Source organism: Balaenoptera physalus, assembly GCF_965194825.1.
Source record: "Balaenoptera physalus genome assembly, chromosome: 5".
Classification (NCBI taxonomy): Eukaryota; Metazoa; Chordata; class Mammalia; order Artiodactyla; family Balaenopteridae; genus Balaenoptera; species Balaenoptera physalus.
In genome coordinates this window covers 141,633,873-141,658,302 of record NC_138884.1, presented here as the reverse complement: position 1 = coordinate 141,658,302, position 24,430 = coordinate 141,633,873, and the positions used below count along the sequence as shown (strand labels likewise).

At 33.7% G+C, this 24,430-nt stretch overlaps 1 protein-coding gene across 2 annotated transcripts in view; it reads left to right on the top strand.

The window, feature by feature from the left end:
• The window catches only part of LOC309660972 (transcriptional enhancer factor TEF-1-like), a 30,021-nt gene continuing 5,591 nt past the window's right edge, over nucleotides 1-24,430 (top strand). For both annotated transcript variants that reach the window (XM_082462194.1, XM_082462193.1), the window contains exon 1: nucleotides 1-24,391. In XM_082462194.1, coding sequence (XP_082318320.1) covers nucleotides 24,170-24,391 — 222 coding nt within the window. In that variant the 5' untranslated portion in view covers nucleotides 1-24,169. The remainder of the gene's footprint in view (nucleotides 24,392-24,430) is intronic.

Genomic DNA, 24,430 nt, shown 5'->3' with positions numbered 1-24,430 from the left:
TGATTCCAACCTTTTGTACTACCTTTAACTTCAAAACATTATCCAATTCATAAGCATCCAAGAAGGTAAGAATCAGAAAGGAAAGAACACCAAGATGGCACATGGGCCTGGTTAGATGAAAATCAGAGGTCAACCCAAGGAAGAAAAGTCATATTAAAAATCCCAAGTAGAGCCTCAGAGAAACATAGTAGGAACAATCACAAATTAGAAATAGAACAAGTTTCAAAACAACTTTATTTTAGACTGAAATAGGAGCTATGTCCCTATTCTAATTGCTTACCATGAGAAATAGTAAATACCCTCTGAAAGATGACAATTCATCTGAGCCTCAAATTAACTACACAGTTTTTCATACACAGTATTCACCATACAATAAAAACATTTTCAGGAGTGGTAGGAGATGTGACCAAATTCACAAAATATAAGAGAAAAAATAGACTTGCAAGTAATCTAGGTATGGGAATTATCAGACACTTATTTTAAAATTATTGTGGTTAACATATAAAGAAAATAGAGTCAACATGTAATGTTTCTTGACAGAACTTAAAAGAAGAATCAAATGGTGCATTTAATTCTAGGAAAGAGTATTACCTGCAATTAAAAGTTGAAGAAAAGGCTTAAGAGCAGATTAGAAGCAGCAGAAAAGAGGATTATAGTATTAGAATATATAATGATGGAAATTTTTCAGGTGGAGATATGGATAGAAAATAAGAAACAGAAGTTGAATATGAAAAACAGATAGTATTAATATTTATTTGGAAACCCAGAAGGACAGAAGCCAGAATGTGGGACAGTGGCAATGTGAGTAGAGAAACTAGCCCAAATTGAAAATGATGAAAGACGTTAAGCCACAGATTCAGAAAGATCAATAAACCCCCAGTTAGAAGAAATACAAAGAAAAATGTCTAGACACATTGTTTTAAAACTGCAAAAAACCCAAAGACAGGGAAACTATCTTAAAAACAGCCAGATTACAAAAAAGACATTATCTTTAACAGAGCAACAATAAGAGTAAAAGGTATGAGTTCAGCAGAAATGATGGAAGAAAAAAAACAAAACAAAATAGATACCTTTAAAGAGATAGTGTTAGGGTGCTAATGAATTTACGTTACCTGCGAAGTAATAGCTATACTAATTTATGTTAGACTCCTCTAATTCAAAGCTTTTTGTTAAATTTTCTGGAACAACCACTAAAAGAATAACACTAACAAGCTAAAAGAGAATACAGATTGATAAAATACTTTAATAAAACAAAAGATGTCAATAAAAGAGAGAAAAGGGACATAGAATGAGTGGTGCAAATAGCAAAACAATAGTAAGGTGGTAAATTCAAATCCATACTTAAATGTATCATTATTTACATTAAATGTAAAACTAGTGCTCAGTTGTGATATAGTAGGAATAAAAACTCCAATTAAATAACTTTCAAAATGTATTTCACAAAAAAGTCTAACTATATGCTGCTTACAAAGTAATATAAAATATGAATACAAAAAGACTAAAATTAAAAGGATAGAAAAAATATTCCATACAAACATTAACCAAAAGGAAGGTGGTTTAGCTATAGTAATACCAGATCAGTACCACATAAGGCAAAAAGCATTAAAGATAAGCAGAAACATTTTCTAATGGTAAAGGATCAACAACAAGAAGTCTACATTTTTATGTATATTTAATATAGCCTTAAAATGAGGCAAAATCTGACAAAGCAAAAATAGACAAATCAAAACCATAATAAAAGTTTTAAATCAGCTTGTGTAGTAACTTACAAAAGAGAAAAAAATAGATAAGGATAAATAAATTAATGGTTGACAGATTACAAACTATGAGTCAAATCTGGACAGCCATCTGTGTTTATATGATCCACAAATTCAGAATGGTATTTGTATTTTTAAAGGATTAAAAACAATTAAAAGGGTAATAGTATTTTGTGAAAAATAAAAATCATGAAAATCAAATAGCAGTGTCCATAAATAAGGTTTTATTAGAACAGTCAGCTTATTTATTTACATACTATCTATGCCTGCTTTCACACTACAATGCCAGACTTGAATTGTTACGGCAAAGACCATATGTGGTACTCTCATCACTTCAAACATCCGTGTGGAGCATTTCAATTGCAGTGATAGAGTTGTAATTAATTTTTTCTTCTTGGCACTCAAAGCCTTATTGAGGGAACACTAACCTCAAATGCATATTTTCTCTATTTTCCCCAAATCTATAAAGTAAATTGCAGTAATTTTTATATTGAAATCTTACAGAATATGCCCTTTGATTATTGTGGAATTGAACTAGAAAATAAATGCAAAATGACAATTTTTAAAAGTTTATCAATTCAGCTATGCATTTCTAAATAACTCTTAGATCAGAGAAGTAACCTATCAATTAGTAAATGTGGCTAAACTATGCCTTAAAGGAAATGTATACCCTTAAATACATATAAGAAGAAAGTGTAAAAACCCACATATCTGAGCATCTAGCTGAATAAGTTAAAGTACAAATGATAAATGAAACTGAAAAATCAGAAGAAAAAATAATAAATATATAACCAGAAACGTATAAAATAGAAGATAAGTATACAACAGAAATAATAAATATAGTAGTCTCCCCTTATCCATGGTTTCACTTTCTGGAGTTGCAGTTACCTGTGGTCAACCTCAGTCTGGAAATATTAAGTAGAAAATTCCAGAAATAAATCACTTGTAAGTTTTAAATTGTGTGCCATTTTGAATAGTGTGATGCAATTGCGCTAAGGCCCGCTCCATCCCAGTTGGGATGTGAGTCATCCCTTTGTCCAGCATATCCTGCCCATTAGCCACCATGTAGCCTTCTTGGTTAAAACATTGACTGTCACAGTATGCAGTGCTTGTGTTCAAGTAATGTTTATTTTACTTAATAATGGCCCCCAAATGCACAAATAGTGATGCTGGCAATTTGGATATGACAAAGAGAAACTATAGAGTGCTTTCCTTTGAGTGAAAACGTGAAAGTTCTTGACTTAACAAAGGAAAAAAAACATATGCTGAGATTGCTAAGATCTTTGGTAAGAAAGAATCTTCTATTTGAAATTGTGAAGAAGGAAAAAGAAATTTGTGCTAGTTTTGCTGTTGATCTTCAAACTGCAAAATTTATAGCAACAATGTGTGTGGTAAGTGCTTAGTTAAGATGGAAAATGTATTTGTACTACAAGATATTTTGAAAGAAGGAGAGGGACCACGTTCATATAATTTTTATTGTGACATATTATAATTGTTCTATTTTATTTTTAGTTGTTAATCTCTTACTGTGCCTAATTTATAAATTAAACTTTATCATAGGTATGTATGTATAGGAAAAAATATATATAAGGTTTGGTACTATCTGAGGTTTCAGGCATTTCCTGGGGGTCTTAGAACATTTTCCCCATGGATAATGGGGGACCATTGTACTACTAAAATTTGTTCTTTTAAAAGACTGAAAAAATTGATAAGCTGCTGAAAAGAGTGATTAAATACTATGAAAGAAAGAGAAGCATTGCTATAACTACTACAATCATTAAAAATTATGAGCAGATATTTTATATAACTTTATACCAATAAATTTGAAAATTTAGATAAAACTGACCATTCCTAGAAAAACAGGACTAACAAAGAAAAAAATAATATGGTTGATCCAATAACTATTCAAGAAATTGAAGCTGTTAAAAAAAAATCTCATAAAGAAAACTCAAGACCCATATAGTTTTACTCATGATTTCAAGCAAACATTTAAGAAACAATAACATCAATCACATAAACCCTTCCATAGAAGAGAAAAAAAAAAGGAAATACTTTCAATGCATTTTATCAAACCCACACAATCTAGAGAGCAAACCTGATATTAAAATAAATGATATTTATGTACAGAGGTACACAAATAATTTAAAAGGTAGAAAGACAAATTTATCAATATATAAAAGATAATATACCATGCCAAAGTTGAGTTTTATCCAGAAATATAAGTTTAATTATATACAGCATTGTAATTCATTACATGATTAAAAAATAATGTTCTTTTTAATGGATGCTTTAAAAGGATTTGATAAAATATTAAATCCACCTGTAATTTAAAATAACATAGAGAAGAAATATTAAAATGTGATGAGGGCTTCCCTGGTGGCGCAGTGGTTGAGAATCTGCCTGCCAATGCAGGGGACACGGGTTCGAGCCCTGGTCTGGGAGGATCCCATATGCTGCGGAGCAACTAGGCCAGTGAGCCACAATTACTGAGCCTGCGCGTCTGGAGCCTGTGCTCCGCAACAAGAGAGGCCGCGGTAATGAGAGGCCCGCGCACCGCGATGAAGAGTGGCCCCCACTTGCCGCAGCTAGAGAAAGCCCTCGCACAGAAACGAAGACCCAACACAGCCATAAATAATAAATAAATAAATAAAATAAAATTTAAAAAAAAGACAAAACTGTAGTTCCCAGAGGCTCTCATTAAAAAAAAAAAAAAAAAGTGATAAATGTTATACAAATCTACAACAAATAACTAATTTGATCATGAAATATCCAAAAATTTTCATGTGAGAACAAGATAAAAATGACAATACTTATTTCTATTCAAAAATCTACTGAAGGTATGTGACATTGTGATTTATAATAAGAAATATATGTTTGATCTTCATCCCAGTTCTTGGCACAGAGCTCCTAAAACCTTTGGAATCTAATCTCCTAAGTAAGGAGATCAATAAAGCTGTCTTTTGTTATGTTAACGAGGTGACTCTTGGACCCCACCTAAATATGGAGGCTGTGTCAGGAGATTAGAGGATTGGTACTTTCAGTCCCAGCCCCCCACCTCCAGGGAAGGGAGAGGGACTGAAGTTTGAATCAGTCACCAATGGCCAGTGTTTCAATCAATCATGCCTATGTAATGAAGTCTTAAAAAACCAAAAGGATGGAGGTTCAGACAGCATCCCAGTTGGTGAACACCTGGAGATTTGGGGACTCACTCAGAGAGGGCATGGAAGTTCCATGCCTTTTCCCCAACTCTTCACCAATGCATCTCTTGCATCTGGCTATTCCTGAGTTATATCCTTTTATATAGCTAGCATATTAGTTGAACTCAAAGAGAGGGTCCTCGGAACCTCAGATCCATAGCCTGATCTACAGTGGGTCAGAAGCACAGGTGATAACCTGGGTTTGCTACTGGCTTTTGAAGTAGGGAGCCGGAGGGAGAGCAGATAACCTTTGGAATCTGAGGCTATCTTCAGGGAGGTAATATCAACTGAATTGAACTGTAGGACACCCAGCTGGTATCTATGAATTGCTTGGTGGTGTGGGGAAATCACCCCCTACACACACTGGAATTGGTGGTCGGAACCTTTAAGCTACAAGACAATAAAGAGAAAAAAAAAAAGACACAATGTTCAGAAAGGAAAGAATAGCATTTTTAGTATTTACTTTGATAGTTGTACACAAAGAAAACCAAAAAGATTCTACAGGTGAAATATCAGAATTAGTAAACATTTTTTGTAAGGTAACTAGATATAAAATCAATATAAAATTAATTATATGTCTGTATACTAACAACATATGATTAAAAGTTGCAGTGGAAATTGATGGTATTTACAATATCATATTTAAAGCCTGAAATATCTGTGAATAGGAAAAACAAAAGATGTGCAAGTCTGTGATCCATCCCCCTCCCCCCAAAAAAAGAAACCATAAAGCATTTCTGGGAGAAATTGAAGACTTAAATAAATGAAGGTTAATACCATATTCATGGAAGGATTCTTATTGAAATATATCAGTTTCCACTATTTGATCTGTAGAATCAATGCGATCCCAATTAAAATCTCAGCTTTCTTGGAGCAGAACAACCAGCTGTTGTCAAAATTCGCATTCACATAAGTGCAAAAGGTGAAAGGAATAAAGACATTCAAGACGAAAAAGAGGAGGAACAGGAAAAAGGAGAAGGGGAAGGGAAGGGGGAAGTAAAGAAAGGGAAGAAGGAGAAGGAGAAGTGAGAGAAGGAGAAGGAGAAGTGAGAGAAGGAGAAGGAAATTTGAGACATACACTACCACATATAAAATATTTTTTTAAAAAACTATTGTAATTAAATCAGAGTGTCATTGGTATAGGCTTTGAAAAATAGAAAAGTGATAAAAAATTTAGAATTCAGAGACAGGCCCCCTCCAATAGGTAGATGCTTGATCTAAGACAAAGGTGAAACTTTAGAGAAGTGGAGAAAAGATGGCCAACTGAGTAAATGACTGTATATCCACACAGGGGCACCAAAAGTATCTGGGCACAGAATAAGATCCAGATTTTTTTTTTTTTAATCTACCTTATGAAAGGCTGAAATACAGAACATTAGGATTTCTGAACAGCACCGTTATTTATATTTTGGAATGGATAATTATTTTTTGTGAGATGGCCCTGTGCACTGTAGGACATTTAGCATTATCCCTGAATCCACATTAGATACAAAGAGTACAAACCGCCAGTTGTGACAGTCAAAAATGTCTCCAGATATTGCCAAATGTACCTGAGTTTGGGTGTGTGTGTGTTGAGAACCACTGTTCTAGAAAATAAGATATGGGGACTTAATCCTGACTTAGGGTAGGCAAAGATTTCTTATACTATTATAGGAAAAAAAAATAATGGAAAAGATGAAATTATAGTATATTACATTAAAAAAATTGGTCATCAAAAAACCCCATTGTCAGTGACTAAGCAAGCTACAAAATCAGATACTCCAATGTATATATAATTTCTATTTCCAAGACATACAGGATTGAATAAAGAATTTCTACAAATCACTGTTATCATACAATGCTGGTGAGAGTATAAATTAATAAAATGACTATGGAAATCTGTTTGGCAATATCTATTAAAGCTGACCGTTATAACTTAGCAGTTTTACTTGTGCATGGGTATATACACAACAGAATGCTTACAAATGGGCACCAAAATTCATGTGCAAGAATTTTTATAGGAGCATTATTCATAATAAACTAGGAAAAGTAGAAACACCCTTCAATGATAAAATGGCTAAATAAATAGCTGTATATTTATATAATGGAATACACTTCAGCAATTAAGATAAATTTTGATAAATTCAATAAGTCTCACAAATACGATGTTAATCAAAAGAGCCTAACATAAAATAACACAGTATAATTCTATTTATATCACTTTATATCAATTTATATCAAGTGTACAGTACTATAATGGAGCAGGAGTGTAAATTCTGGAAAGCTGGACATGTTTTCTATTTTGATACATATGTAGTGATTACATAAATATGTTCAGTTTGTATACATTCACTGAGCTGTATACTTAAGATTTGTTTCATTATTTATGTGTATATTGAATAAGCAAATTCATTAAAAATGGCCATGAAACACCATGCAGACTTTAAGATCAAAGGAGGTATTTTACAGAAAGGTCATCAAGAAATTTTCAGCCTGAAAAAATAGTCATAGATAAATACATAGTAAAACCTATTTTGTATAATAATAATTTTTGTATGTACACATATAAATATGAGTAAATGTCGTGGTAATGACTGAAAAATGCATAATAATGTTAACAGTATTTCTGGGGAAGTGAGTGCAAATACAAAAAGGTGAAAGAAGACTTTCAAGTCTTTTATAATTTATTTTTTATGCTTTTGATTATTTAAATGTATTTAATCCTTTATGAAAGTGTTTTAATTTATTGTATATTGAAAAGGGGCTGGGGTAAATATTCAACAAAACCAAAATTATCACATTGTTATGGCAGGAGATTTGCCATTGTTTGTGAATTAAAGTGCTGAGAGGACATGATACAGAGACAATTGTTATGTAGATAAATCTCTAAAAAGATATTGTGAAAAGTATAATTTAATGCCTAGAGTAATGTCTCAGTGGCACTGAATATCCACTGATTATAAAATAATTATCATCATCTCACTTACAGCTCATCTGAATACTGGATAAAAGCAACATTCTTGTTTACCTGTTTTCAAAACCTGTTAGAAATGTCGCTTCTATTGTACATGCTGCCATTCTTATAACCTTAAAACTTTATTAAACTGATGAAAATGGAAAAAATAGAGCCTACAAGATTCTTTTAAAACCTCATTTTCCTTTTACTAATATTTCTCTAAATTTCACTATTGAAATGGATAGAATCAATGTTCTCGACTTCTGCTAACTGTTCAATTGCATCACAAAGTGTAATATAGAGATAGGTTTTACAAGCAAAATTATGTTCTAAACTCAAATTTCCTGGTTAACTCCTTTTGATTTTAAATTTCAACTTCATTCCCATGGTTCTGACCATAAGAATTATAGTCATACCTTAAATAATAAATAATATAACTCATCAAATTGTTATTACATTACTTTTTCCAAATTCATGGCTACAGAACTATTTCAGGATTTAGTATTCTTAATTATTTTTATTGATAACATATACTAGGTCTAAGTGTTCTAAAGCAATATAGTATTTTTTTTAAAATAATATTTTAATCCACTGATTACTGTAATTTGATTAGGCAATTGATAAAGTGAACTCTTTTCACTTATACCAAGCACTTTTTTCTTTAGGTTAAAAGTGATATATGAAAAGAAATTTTATTAGTTAGGATTAAAAGCATATGTTTCTTAAAGTAGTTGCTATTTGCCTTGGTATTTGATTGGCTTATTTGGGGTCAACCATGTGTCTCTGGATTATTTTAAGTTTACAATATAAAACATCATTTAAAAATTTTAGTAATATTGTGCATTGCTAAATGCAGAATACTGCATAAAAAATTTAAATCAGTCTAACCGACTACATATTATTTCTTTCATTAGAAACTTGCTGAGTATCTAATACGTAATTCATTTGTAAAGCACCTCATTAAAAAATATATTAAAATTATGTCTATGTCAATGTTTTACTTGTGGTTAAAATATAAATGCTAAGAATGCTTTTTATATAACTGTATTACCATGAACTTGGCTTTATTTTATAAAATATGTTATAGAGCTCTGCAGGTCGATTCAAATGCTTTAGTTAAATGGTCACAGGTTATGAGTCAATACGTGAACTTAATTTTATGGTACATTTTTCATATCCATTGTCAAATATGTTATTCATAAATATATTAGGGGCAGTTTGAAGCAATTATGAATGATTTTAAATAATTTTCTGAAAAAAAAAGTCAATCTAGTCTTCCATTATGTATAACTTTTTTCTTTCTGTTTTCCTTTCTATTTAATTTATGCTTAGATTGAAATGCATAAGTTTGGTCATAAAACCATTTTATCATTAAATATTCAAACATCTTAAAGATGTTTAAATAGCATGGAATAATTTAATAGTAAAGAAAGCATATAAGAATATTTTTCTTTAATGCTAAACAGAAGAGTAAACACAAGAGATATTAACAAGAGATACATATTATGCAAGAGGTTATCTACTGTAAAATAGGAAACAATTTGATGTAATACAGACTTGTAATATAACTACATGGCTATAGGATAGCTCTCAATTCACAGTGCTAATAAGCTAAAATAGAGCTATTACATGAAACTCAATGTAATGCTGAATTATTGTAATATGTATTTTGTAATATGCCCATATTTCTTGGGTTTATTATTTTTGTGGGAGAAAACTGGTACACAAATGCTTAAATCCATCAATCCATTGGGGTTTTATATATTTTAGAATTTTGAATAAACATTATTTTGAGTCATTCATATATACTAACAGAACAGTGGCAGTCTAAGGTAATATAGTTAAAATCTTTCCATGTGAAATACTAAGTGATTCCTGAATTCCTTAATTTAAAAAGATATGGAATATACTTTTCCAAATGGTCATTATTACTAACCTCAAATTAGAAATTTAGATGATTTAACCAAATTCAAGAAGTATTGTCCCACTACAAATACATGTGTGTGTTATATAAATATGCCCATGTGTTTGTATAGCATCTATAAAAATAAAGTAGTAAAAATATGAAATTTTTCAAGAACAAAGCACATGCATAAAGATGAAAACTGCTCATTAGAATAGAAATAATTAAATTAATACATAATTATACGAATTTTAAAGAGAACTACTTAAGTGATTAAAATTTGTATTTTCACATACAATCTATATGCATGAGATATAGGGCAAAATTAGAGTTTGTGCATTGAAAGAAATATTTAATTATTTAATTACAATTGTAACTACAAAGTAGACTTAGTATTATTAACTGGTTTCAGTGTTCACTACCAAATATTTTATTTGAATAACCACAATTTTGAGTCCCTTGTGGGATCCTATATTAGTTATCTATTGCTGAGTAGCAAAGTATTCCAAAATTTAATAGCTTAAAGCAGCAAACATTTATTATCTCACACTGTGTGTGAACAAGGAATCTGGGTGCAGCATAGCTAAATACATCTCACTTGAGAACTCTCATGATGTTGTAGTCAAGTTTTTGGCCAGAGCTGCAGCCATTGGATGATTGACAAGAGCAGAAGAATTAGCTCCCAAAGTCACTCACATGGTTGTTGGCATGTATTTGTTCCTTGCAGGCTTTTGAACTTAGGACCTCTGTTCTTCACTATGCCACCTGGGCCTCTCTATAGTCAGAGATCTGCTCAGAAAATGACAGTTTGTTTTCCTTAGCATGAAGGATCCAAGAGAGATTTAGAGAACTCTCAATATAGAAGCCACAGTCTTTCTTAGCCTAATCTTGGTAATGATATAACATCATATCTGCAGGATTTTTTTCACTAGACGTGTGGAAGTCCTGTGTACACTTGATAGGAGGAGATTACACAAGGGCAGGAGGCAAGGATCATTGGGACTTTCTTAGAGACTATCTACTATAGAATCGCATTTGTCTCTCAAGCTCTAAGATTTTTCTAAAAGTTAGAAAAACTACAGATTTCTCTTGGTCTTAAATAGCTGAATGTGTGATTTAGTTGCCTTCAAACAATAAGAGAAATTTAGGTACAAAAATTTTGATGTCATCAATTTCCCAAGAAAACTCTTCGGAGTAGTCACTATAATATTTCTCTCCACTCTGGGAGAGATTCTAAAATTTGTACTTTTCAGCACTCTATCAATCCTAATTATTATTATCTCAACACAATTTTGATTTTTGCCAGTCCAGCATTTCTTTTTTTTTTTTTTAATTAATAGCTACTCTATTTATTTATTTATTTATTTATTTATTTTTTAGCTGTGTTGGGTCTTCGTTTCGTGCGAGGGCTTTCTCTAGTTGCGGCAAGCGGGGGCCACTCTTCATCGCGGTGCGCGGGCCTCTCACTATCGCGGCCCCTCCCCCCCCGTTGCGGGGCACAGGCTCCAGACGCGCAGGCTCAGCAGTTGTGGCTCACGGGCCCAGTTGCTCCGCGGCATGTGGGATCCTCCCAGAACCAGGGCCCGAACCCGTGTCCCCTGCGCTAGCAGGCGGACTCCCAACCACTGCGCCACCAGGGAAGCCCTCCACCATTTCTTATAATCTTTATGGCCTTTTGGCCTACTTTCACTATACTCTACCATTTGAAGTGACAAAATCTCTTATCTTTTTCTGGACTTAAGGTCATACTCTGTCTTATAGAGTGAAGTATGTATAAATTCTTTAACTATCATTTTTGGCATGTCAGTCTTATGTTTCGCAAAAATACTTTCCAGATTCTGATCACTGTCAGGATAGTTTGTACTGATGTAGTTTGACATATTCTTTTTCCTGTTGTTTATAGATAATTAGTATTTTAGAGTGCTATTTCAGGCAATATTTTTTTTTTTTTTTTTTTTTTTTAATTTATGGCTGTGTTGGGTCTTCATTTCTGTGCGAGGGCTTTCTCTAGTTGTGGCAAGCGGGGGCCACTCCTCATCGCGGTGCGCGGGCCTCTCACTATCGCGGCCTCTCCTGCTGTGGAGCACAGGCTCCAGACGCGCAGGCTCAGTAATTGTGGCTCACGGGCCTAGTTGCTCCGCGGCATGTGGGATCCTCCCAGACCAGGGCTCGAACCCGTGTCCCCTGCACTGGCAGGCAGACTCTCAACCACTGCGCCACCAGGGAAGCCCTCAGGCAATATTTTTAACAATAACTATTTCTTTATTCTTTGTAAAAATTATTTCTTCCATCAGAAAAGGAAATGTAAATTAGTGTTTTGTGTTTATTTGTGTGTGTGCTATAAGGATTGGGAAATTCTGAATTCATTTATTTACACTCCCTATGTCTCTGTATTAATGTGATTTGGCTATTCACATTTAATTTGTTAACTTGTCAGTATTATATATTTGACCTCTAACGAGTTATTAGCCTCTTAGTATTTTAATTAGTAATAACATCAGCTCTGCCTTAATAAGTACATAAAGAACTTCATTTCACATAAAAACATATATTTTCTAATGAAATAAAACAAAAGGATATTAATGAAAAGAAAGCTCTATATTTGTATATCCTCTCATCTTAATTCATGGTGTTGTTTCTCTTCACCACTAGTGTCAAAACATTATAGTGACATCCCTGACATATCCATTGCCCCCTGAGGTCAACTGTGCACAAGGCTAATCTCACATCAGACACAGGAGAAGCTGCAGCAGAAAAGGTTTAAGATAAATATCTAAGAAAAACATAATTGATTGTTGCACTATAGGAAGAGTTTTTAAATCTTAAAAATGTGTATAAGCATATGGGTCTTAACACAAATTGAACATTATGCCTTCTCATTATGTTTAGTTTGTTTCATTAAACCTGCTAATGACCTATGTTAAAAATGAGGTTTCAGAATGCTATTCCATTTTGAATAATTTTTAAAGAGAGATTCAATAGCATTCTGGCTTGTTACCTGGCCAAAGAAACACCAGCCATGAGTACACTGTCAGGAAAAACAGCTGAAGTAGGGGAACCACTGGGGTGCAAACATGCTCCCATTAACCTCCCAGAGGGGAAATAAACCTAAGTCTGAAAAAGTGACAGAATTGTCAAGATAAAGCCATATCAGTGAAAAATTATGTAACTTAAGTCATAGTTGTTTTTGGTAGCTGGAATATGCAGGTAACCTACAAAAAATTAACCATGCCAAAGTATTTTATGTCACTCCAAATATTTTACTCATGTTCTACTTAGATCTGTAGGTAAAAAATATCTTCCCCACAATTTTATTGTGGCAAATAAATAGAAAAGTATATTAAAGGTGTTTTTTTGCAAAATGTAACATTCAAAAATATTATTTTTAATATTGTTTTAATTTGTACCAAACAACGTTTTTCTACACTTTATGTCTGCAACTTATAATTTCTTAATGATTGTAGTGGAGGTAAAAGCACTGAAATTTCATGAATTGTTAACTTGGTGCCAGACACTAAGGCAGGTACCATTTTTTGATAACATCTTCAGAAAAACTTTATATCACGGCTGTCTTAGCTCATTTTCCAAAGAAAGAAATCGAGGCTCACAGAGAGTATGCAAGCTGACAGGATGAAGTATGTAATAAGTGACTGGGTTGATATTTAAATTTCTACTTAGATCTAATGGGGATTATGGAGGTTATGGACTACTTATATAAATAGAAGCTACGACCACTTTTACAGAAGTGGTCAAATGGAAGTATTGACCATTTCTGTAAACTTCCGGCAAACGTGCTTATACCTATTATACGATTTCCAACGCTGCAGTGAAAAATCTGTTATTTATTTTTCTTTGTTTTGGAAGTGTTATGAAAAGCCTCTATTGTCCAACATATAATTATTTAGTATATGATAACTTCATTATTAGTACAAAGGACAAACAGTGCAGTAGGTCACGGAAGCCGAGGGAGTTTACGGAGAGGTTGGGGATGATGGCAAGGGGGTGGCTGGGAAGAGGACTTAAGTTCATCAGGCTGGTGGTTTTAAGAGTCATCATAAACATACAAAAATGTTATTTAAGCAATATTGCAGTTGCCTTCAATGGTCATGTGAATTTGGAATAACAAAGACTAAGAGGATAGTAATGCACTGTGTCCTTTCAATTGTCAGTGATTACAATTTTCGCAAACTGGTTCAGTTACCATGGTTTCCTTTTCTAGATATTGATTCTAAAAGTTCAAAATTATTTAAGTATAAATGACATATCCATTTACTGAATTCTCAAAAGTTGAAAAACCGTGTCATATACTATTTGCTTTATGTTTGGACCATAACTTGGTGGTATGATTTTTTTTTTTGTCCTCCAGTGGAATTCCAGTTGACTTTCTTTTCCTTTGTTGAGAAAAGAAACATATGTTTTCTTCACCATATTATGAAAATCTTCCAGAATTTGACTTTAGTATATCTAGTCAATGCAATTTATTTTATTGTACATTTAGAAAAATAGAATTCTCTGTCCATTATATTCTTGTTCTAATTTGGAAAGATTACTTTAAGGATTGTTTCAAAGCTATCATCCTGGGATTTCATTTCATTGTGTTCCAGTTCAGGTGCTCTATCTTTTGTGATCCACATATTCTGTTTTCCAGTTTTCTTGCTTTATGAAAAGCATCCTATAGAAGTTCATTACTTAAGCCTTACACGTCTGAAGATACCTTGATTTGTTCTCATTTATTTGACTGTTATTTTGACTGGGTATTGACTTTTAAGTTTAAAATAATTTTCTTTTAGATCTTTAGTTCATTTTTTCCCCTAATGTTTGGTTTGTCTTATATCAGGTCTGATGCCACTCCAATACTTATTTATTTTGTGATATATATATATTTTTCCCATCTCTGAGAGATGTGAGGATTTTCTTAGTTGCAGGTATTCAGAAATTTCAACAATATGTAGAAAATACTAGTGGTGTTTAATTCATCCTGATAGATACCAGCCTGTCTTTTGTTATAAAGGTTCAAGTCTTTCTGTAAGTTGGAAAATATTCCTTCATTGTTTGTTTATTTTTCTAGTCTGCATTTTATCATTTCTTTCTTTATGGAACTCCTTTTAGCTATATATCAGATATTATAGCTTGTTCTCTATTTTATATATTTTCTGATGTGCCATCTGCTTTCCATTTTGCTCAGCATTCTTGGAGATATACATAATCTCTCAGGCTTTCTCCTGCTATTTTTACTACTGTTTATTCTTTTTCAATTGTTATATATTTATGAAACATTATGACTTATTATTCAACTGATAAATAAGATTCAAAATGAACTCTTGAAATACCTCATTGGAAACAAAAATAATTTTCTTCCAAGTGTACCTATAAATGTCTTTGCCAATTTTAGATTAGATTTCACAGATGATCAATGGTATAATCTAATTTTAAATGTTGTTCAATATTTCAGAAATAATTTATATATTAGAATTTTCGTACCACACTACAAAGAAAAATTGTATGTGAGATTTATTTGCCAATGAAGAAGGAATCTTGTGGCAAAAGTATTTCAGAAATGTTATATCATTTCATACCCTTTATAGATATTCACAGTTGAGATTATAATATAAAATGTGAAAAATAGTTCAGCAAAGAATCCATTTGTTGTGGTTAAATATTTTGCAAAAATTATTTGATGCTGGGTTATTTTTCAATACTTAATATTTTTGATCTACTGGATAGAACAGTTTGAATAATGTTCCCCCAAAATAAAAGTTGTAAAAGGGAATACAAAACCAAGTAAAATTGTTTTGCACACATGTATGTGATATTGTAAAAGGGAATAATAAAATAGAAGCATTTTGGAATAAAAGGGTTTATTTTTTAAAGTGTTTGTTAAGCTTCATCATACTTTCTAGAAGCATTTAGAAAAGTAATTTTACCCCATGTTTTAAGAGTTAAAACTTTGTTTCCTTTCTTGGTAATAGGATATATTTAACATATCTCAGAATAAGCAATAAGATATGACCTTATTTGACAGAGATATTAAATATTGAGTCACTTGGTCTCACTGAAGACAGTGAAAGAGAGCTCAGGTCTGTAATTCTCAGAAAGACAAGCATAGGTGTGACTTATGAGACAGAGTTAAGGATGAAGGGAAGCCATCTCTTTTGAAAGAGTTGGTTTTGTAAGTTCAAATATATGTATATTTATGCTAGCTATCAGCAAGCATAGTGTGTAGCATTCACTCTTCTTCATGAAATAGCGTACCACAGTCATTCACTATCAATAGGCAATAATCTGTTTAGAATCAAAGATATGATCAAGTTTAGTCATACGTGTTGAGTTTTGAATAATGCAAACAAGTTACCCTAATTGCCTCATAAATTCTTTCAGTGAACATGCAACAAAGTAATCAGAGTAATGTGAATTTGCATATTTGAAGACCGTATTTGCCCTTCAGAAAAAAATGTATGTTAGCATGTTGGATTGTACATTTTTACCTAATTTCTTCTGATGGGATTTTGAATTTTATGTAAGTGTTTGCACCTGTATATTTTATGAGCTAAATGTAGACTGGTAGTTTATAAAGCTAAAGTTGATGCAGTTGTTTATTATTATTATTGCCAAATTTACATCTTTGTTTATAAATCTGATTGTATATGACATTAGCTCAACAATTCAAATGATTTTTACTCTTTTACATATGTTGTGAAAAAAACAAAAGCAAAATATTTGAAATATTTATTTTTATTATTTGTTATTCACATTTCAATTGAAAGCATCAGTGTACAGAAGAAAAAAGCATCATAGGATATAAGTAGAACACTTTTGCCTCTGGGTTTTTTATCCACTCACCTCCTTCCTTAATACAGCATTTAATTTTCTCAAGCCACTCCTCTCTCTTTCTCTTTCTAATAGCTCTGAATTTTCTGAATTTGGAACACGTACAGTTGATGACATCTAATAATTGTTTTTGCTGGGCAACCATTATGAAATACTTGAAATTGCCTACACATATATGAAATTAGTCATAATATTTTCATACTTTTTTCACTTCAGGTAACTTACATGCAATTTTTATGACATAATTTTAGATTTAATTGCTCTTTAAATGTCTTATGGACGATGACTGGGCATTCAAACAAATAATTATTAGGTACACATAAAGTTATGGGAAAAAGTAGCACAATATAATTTGATATATTAGTGAAGAAAATACATGCCCATGGATAATGAGTACAATTCCATATTTACTTGCAAAAGAACAACGTGGTTTATGGGACTTAAAAAGGAATATACCAAGAAGTAGTTGAAAGCATTGTCTGTTTTGTTACTGACATATCTCTAAAGGGATTGGACAGAACATACCAGGCAATAAAATCGAAGGCAAAAAGATTGACAAATTCCCTGAAAACTTTTCAAAGAAATTTTTGAAGCAACATTAGGCTGGTGTGAGATATCTTGAGAGTGTATCGTTAGGCACTGTGTCATTGCTTAACTGGCAGTAGTATCATTGTGTGTGTGTGTGATCTTATATGCAAGAGAGATGCATTTTTCAGTTGAAGTTGTCTTAGAGTTGATCAAGTGTGGTAGTCATTATGCATTGCATTTCTAAGAGCCTCCATTTATTGGTTCCATCTTGTGAATATTTGTGGTATATACATTTGTAAATCCAACATAATTTCAATATTTTCTCTTTAATGTCTACTTAACTTTGTCCCTCACATCATGAATTACTTCAAGTGAAATACCATGTCTAGTCATACTTTGTAAAGAAAATAATTTTAACCATGTACATAGGCATAAAAGAATTAGGTTATATATAATAGAAATTTAATATCTAATGTTTTGACTTTGTTAGCCTAACATTTGTTAAGTAGAGCCCCCTCATTCCCCCCCCCCCACCCCAGGTGTCAGACGGTGAGCCACGTTTAACACAAGAACACAAGGCAATGGAGATAGAGAAGCTTGTTACTCACATCTCCTGGAGGAAGTACACTGGCGAAGTCAGGGCAAGACTCAGGCAGAGAGAGTGACAGGGGCACATGCCTTTATTAGGGTCCGAGGGTGGAATGCTTTGAGGTTCCCAGGCTGAGGTTGGATTGGTTAATTCAAACAAAAAGGACTGGTGTTTAGTAAGCTTGGTGGGGGGGCAGGCATTAATCTGAGGGGTGCACAAAGAAGGTCCTGGGCCTTGGGGGAAGAATGCTTATCACAAGGGCAGTGGAGAGATAGTTTAAGGGACCCCCACAAGCAGTTTGGCTACACAAAGTGGATGACAAGGCCACAATATTATGGAGTAGTTTAGCTGCATTCTCAACATCTCTCTTCTATTTTATTTGCAGAAATGTAAGCTTGAAAAAGAGCTATATATTGAAATATTTTTTTAACCTATGTCTAAATCGTAGCAGTCAGTTCAATTTAATAACCAATGAACATGGCCTAGTTTTTAAACAGATATAAAAAGTTTTCATTTTTGTATCTTTTTATCATTTGAAAATAATTTTTATCAGTATTAAATTGAGCAAGCCATCAGCAATGACTAGGGGAAAGGAATAACAACAGTAAAAGGAGAGGACACTCAGGCAAGTTTTAGAAAAACATAATAAATGATAGATCCAATAATGTATAGAGAAAACTGTGCTTTTTTGAGTTTATGAAATACTTATCATATTTAATTAAAGTGTAAAAATAGTTGTCACTGTTTATAGAGCCCTGTCTCAGATGTTTAACAAATATAGGAATTGAATAATAAATGCATTTTCTGTTGGGTAACTGAAATAATGGCTTGATTTAGGCTGAGAATGCTTGGGTCTTAGCTTTTTTCAGTCATATTTCATTTTACCTTTCCTACTACCCTGAGATCTCAACTCTACTGTTGAAAAAATAAGTAAAACACTGCTGACCACACAAATCTATTGTCAAGATCAAAATAGGGCACATATGCAAAGGGGTTTTGTGAACTATACCAAATGACAAGAGAGAAGTGGACCTGTGACAACAATGAAGATAGTAATACAGTTGCTGTTGCTGCCACCAGGCTGAATGGTGTATTGCCAGCATTACTCATTAGTACATTCATTCATTTAATACATATATGTTGATCTCTTGGTATTGTGCTAAGTACTGGTAACATTATGTTGAACAAAGGAGACACAATCTTTGCTTTCATGGTGCTGAACCTTTAAGATGATGGCAATGGCTAAATGGGAGGAGGGAGATGGTATCAGAAGGCATAAAACAGATCAACCTTAGAACTCCAGGTGAAATATGGCAGGAAGGGGAAACGTATGTGGAATGCTCTGAAATGGGACTGAATGAGGGCAGTGTGGCTGGAGGATAAGGAGGAAGAATAAGCAGGCAAGGTTCAGATATACTTAAGGGCTAGCCTAAGCAGTTAGGATTTTTATCCATTGGACAGTAGAAAGCTACTGAAGGATTTTAAGCAGAAGATTCATATTATGTAATTTGCATTTAAAAAAATAATTCACATGACTTACTGATTTTAATAGGATGTTTGTCACTACCAGTCTGAACTGGATTTTTCCAATACAGAATAAAAAAGTTTTGGTGTCAGTAAAGGGCAATTGAAAAGAACAGCCGTGCCAGTGAAGTAAGGATTTAAATGGAAAACAAAACAAACAAAACAAAAACAAAAATGACAGCCAAAGCTTATTTTAAAAATGTGTCCAATTCTATAAATGGAACATATCTATATGCCTTGCCCTAATTTTAAATGACAATGAGTATATCTAGTGGACAAGATTAGGAAAAGCAATTAGAACTCCTTTCTTCCTTATTTTAATATATGTATATTTATTTATTCTTATTTATCACAAATAAGTTTAAATTTTATTGCCTTCTCTTTTTAAATGACTAAGTTCAACTGTCATGTTATAATATCCTAAAGATGCCTTAGACTGTGTTTTATGGGGTGATTTATAAAAGGCCCAGGGCTATCTCAGGCTTTTGAAAATATTCTGAAATGTTTATTAATGGCCTCATAAACTATGCTCATCCTGTTTTGCTGATGAATACTTGGCAGTTGGAAAAAAGGGACTCAGTTCATTACCACATGAGATCACAAGATATTCTGTAAGGATATACCTTACTAATTTCTGATATATATAAAACTATGAGTTTTTAAATTATCAGCAAAGATTAATGTACAAAGAGTGCACTAAAAATCACTTCAGTCTGGGACTGAGAAGCCATTATTTTCATATCCACAGGTTAAGATAATTGTTAAAGGCAATCAGTGGCTATTTTCAAATACATTTTCAGCATTTGTTTATTTAGAAAGTGAAAATCAAATTTCTATAACCATCCTCTTCTTTCAATAAACTGAAAAGCTGTTTCTTTAAATTTTGCTCAAAAAAGTCTATAGATATGTATAAATAGAAATAATACTTTGATACTTTATTTTTGTCCTATTGTTGGTTGCCTGGATAGCTACATCACAGATAGGCAATTAATTAAGCAAAATAAATAATTTAGTTCATTTTCAATATTTTCAGCGGGTAGGCAATGTACTGTGGATGCAACATTAAGCAAAATTATAGTGGGTTCCTCCCATATCACTGTCAGGTCTGTACCAAACGGAGAAGCAGCTTTGGAGAAGAGTTTTGAAAAGCTTTTCAATTAACTATAAAGTACTACCCAAATTATAGATATAATTCGAATCTCAGGAGACTCAGAAACACCATAAAAATAGTGATATGTTAATTAGAGTTCTTATAAGTGGTTTCTATTTTCAGTGACTAACTTCTACTTTGCGGATTTTGGACATACATAGTAAAATAGGGGAAAATGTAGGAGAAACAGTAAATAACCAATATTGCTTTATCTTGGATAGCTAATATCTATCCAATTATCATAATACATATTCTAAATTTAGCATTATCATAATTAAAATATATTCTAAATTTTCTGAGCAAACACTTCCAAGAATCCTACCACGTATTTGCAAATTATTAGTCTATCTATTAGTATACTGGAATTGTTTTTTAAATATTCAGCATGTAATACCTCAAACTATTAGCTTGAAAATTAAACTTATTCATAATGCTTATAAGCACAGGCTTTTAGTACTTAACAAAAAGTTAAGAAAGCTGTAAAGTTTCCAAATTGGAAAAACATAAATGGTTCAAGAGTCCTTTTGTCCATTTAGACATCTAAAATTCATGAAGCAGACACAACTAGCTCAGATTTTTAAAAAAATCTAATCTCTTCAATTACATCTAGTTTTGCTCATTAAAGTAATCTAGAAATCATTTTACTTGTCTACCTAAAGATCAAGGGACATAATTATGAAAGGAACCTTCACTTTATTTCTATTGGAAAAGAATGTCTTAAATTAGATGAAATAGATATCTTTTTCAAGTAAAGTATAATATGAAAAATAGTATGTTATGCATGACAAAAACCCCCAAAATTTAAAATTTAAAGACTAAAAGATAAATAAAACTGGATAATTGAGCCAAAAATAAAGAACCAGAGACTATTTCATGGCTGTTTCCCCAGTGAAGAAAATTAGTGCTCCGAAGATGTAACTGAGTACAATAATTTCTTGTCAGGCTATCAGAAATATGTTTTCAAAGCATTTTATTTTGTGTCTACACTGAGGCTCTTTCATTCATATTTGACCCTTTCCTCTTATTTATTCTTCCCTTTTTCTCCCTTTGTGCAATGCACTTTAGAGAATGTGTGTGTTAACTCAAATTGATTGACTTGGTGAAACTGTACTGGGCCATATTTTATGGATTTTGTTTGTTTTTTAATATTATTGAAGTATAGTTGATTTACAATGTGTTAATTTCTGCTATATAGCAAAATGATTCAGTTATAAATATATATACATTTTTCATATTCTTTTCCATTTTGGTTTATCACAGGATATTGAATATAATTTCCTGTGTTATACAGGAGGACCTTGTTGTTTATCCATTGATATAATAGTTTGCATCTGCTAACCCCAAATTCCCACTCATACCCTCCCCCAGCCCACCTACCCCTTGGCAACCACAAGTCTGTTCTCTATGTCTGTGAGTCTGTTTCTGTTTCATAGATAAGTTCATTTGTGTCATATTTTAGACTCCACATATAAGTGATATCATACGGTATTTGTCTTTCTCTTTCTGACTTACTTCACTTAGTATGATAATCTCTAGATCCATCCATGTTGCTGGAAATGGCATTATTTCATTCTTTTTATGGCTGAGTAATATTCCATTGTATATATACCAGGTCTTTTTTATGCAGTCATCTGTCAGTGGGCATTTAGGTTGTTTCCATGTCTTGGCTATTGTAAACAGTTGGGTCATATTTTATGGAAGGTAGTGGAATGACTGATCTAGGAAAGATACACAGAAATCCCTGCAGGGGAAGGAGACTGGTGCAAGGAAAACACTGAAAGCAATATTGTTGGAGAACAGAAGGAGGGAGAACAAGATGAAGTGGGGACTATCGGCTAGGGCCAGAACATGCAGGGCCTGGACACTACTCTATGAGCAATGAACAATGCCTTTTAAGTATAGCATTTAGGGTGACAGGATCAAAATTGTGATTTATAAGGTCTCGTTCTTGGGGAAACATCTTTTGGAGACTATGAAGCTATCCTTGGAAAAGGAGGCAATAGTAGAAATTAGAAGCATAGAGGGCTATTTCTGAAGACTCGTAGAGAGATATCAATGATTTGAATGGGGAGATAGAGAGAAGTTGGTATATTTTAGACATATTGGACGTTATAACACCAGGATTTTTCAATGGGACAGAGCTTGTTGCAAAGGAGGCTATGATTCTAAGCTTTCTGACAGTGGCCGTCCGTGGATAGTAATAACTATGAGGACTCTCAAATTTGTGTTTCCAAGTCAAAGCACTGTTCATAACTTCCAACTCCTGTATGTAACGGGTTACTCAACATCTGTAGTTAGCTGTCTCACAGTTATATTGAATTCATTTAATATATACTGAACTCGTGGCCTTTAACCCATTATTATTCCCCCCCCTCTTTTTTGGTGAGGATTAAATGATATTTATTTATTTTGTACTTAACATAGAGTGAATATGCCTTCCCCTTGATTTACTATGACCAAGTACAGTTGTCTCTCTGTATCCCTGGGGATTTGTTCCAGGAGCCCGCTCAGATACCAAAATTCAAGGATGCTCAAGTCTCTTATATAGAATGTCGTAGTATTTGCATATAACGCACACACATCATCCTGTATACTTTTTTAAAATTTAAAGTATAGTTTATGTACAATAGTATACATTACAGATGTACAATACAGTGATCCACAATTTTTAAAGATTATATTTATTGCTCTTACAAAATATTGGCTACATTCCCTTCATTGTACAATATATCCTTGTAGCTAATTTTATACACAGTAGTTTGCACCTTTTAATCCCCTACCTCTATCTTGTCCCTCTCAGCTTCCCTCTCCCCGCAGACTCACAGATATAGAGAATAAACCACTAGTTTGTTCTCTATATCTGTGAGTCTGCTTTTTTGTTATATTCACTAGTTTGTTTTATTTCTTAGATTCCACATATAAATGATAGCATACCTAAATATAAGAACAGAAACCATAAAACTCCTAGAGGAAAACATAGGCAGAACACTCTTCGACATAAATTATAACAATATTATTTCCTTCTTAGTGATCCCTGTTTTAGTACAATATTCCCTCTCCAAACTGCACCTGTCTTGACTGCCTTCACTTATATGAGAATGGGGAGAAGATCAAATTCTTTTTTTTTCTTTTTGCTATTAAAATCCTCAAGGAGGCCGGAGCCGAGCCAAGCCTCTGCAGCTGCCGCCGCGGCCCCGCCGCCCACCGCGGGCGCCCACCAAGCACTTTGCAGACTCGCTTCCACCCTGCGGGCCAGTCCGCGCGGCGGGGCCCGGGCTCAGGGCGGCCGCGTCCGGGGACAGGCCATGCAGTGAAGGCCCCCGACCCCGTCCACCTTTGCCTGGAGCCGCGGGCAGCAGCCCAGCACGTCCAGCCGGCCCTGGGGCAGGAGCGGCGCTGGGGGCGGGGGAGGGTGGCCCAGCCCGGGGACCGGGAGCCGGGCTCCGAGCTGAAGGCGGGGGAAGCGGCGCCGAAGTTTTCCTGGGACTCACCGGGCGCTGCGGCAGCACTGTTGCTGTTGCTGCCGCCGCCGCCGCTGCTTCGTTGCACATTCAAGTGGAAAATTTTCAGGAGTCAGCAGAAACATTGTGTCCACAAAAGACTGAGTCGCAGTAACCACCAAACCCTGTAGGAGACTCTCCCTGGAAAACTTCCCTTCGGTTTATTTACTTGAAAAGGCTCCAGGCTTCGGCTTGGAAAATTCAACCGCCAAAATTGAGCCGAGCAGCTGGAGCGGCAGTGAGAGCCCTGCCGAAAACATGGAAAGGATGAGTGACTCTGCAGGTAAGCCCATTGACAATGATGCAGAAGGGGTCTGGAGCCCCGACATCGAGCAGAGCTTTCAGGAAGCCTTGGCTATCTATCCACCATGCGGGAGGAGGAAAATCATCTTACCAGATGAAGGCAAGATGTATGGTAGGAATGAATTGATAGCCAGATACATCAGACTCAGGACTGGGAAGACGAGGACCAGAAAACAGGTGTCTAGTCATATACACGTCTTAGCAAGAAAGAAAGTT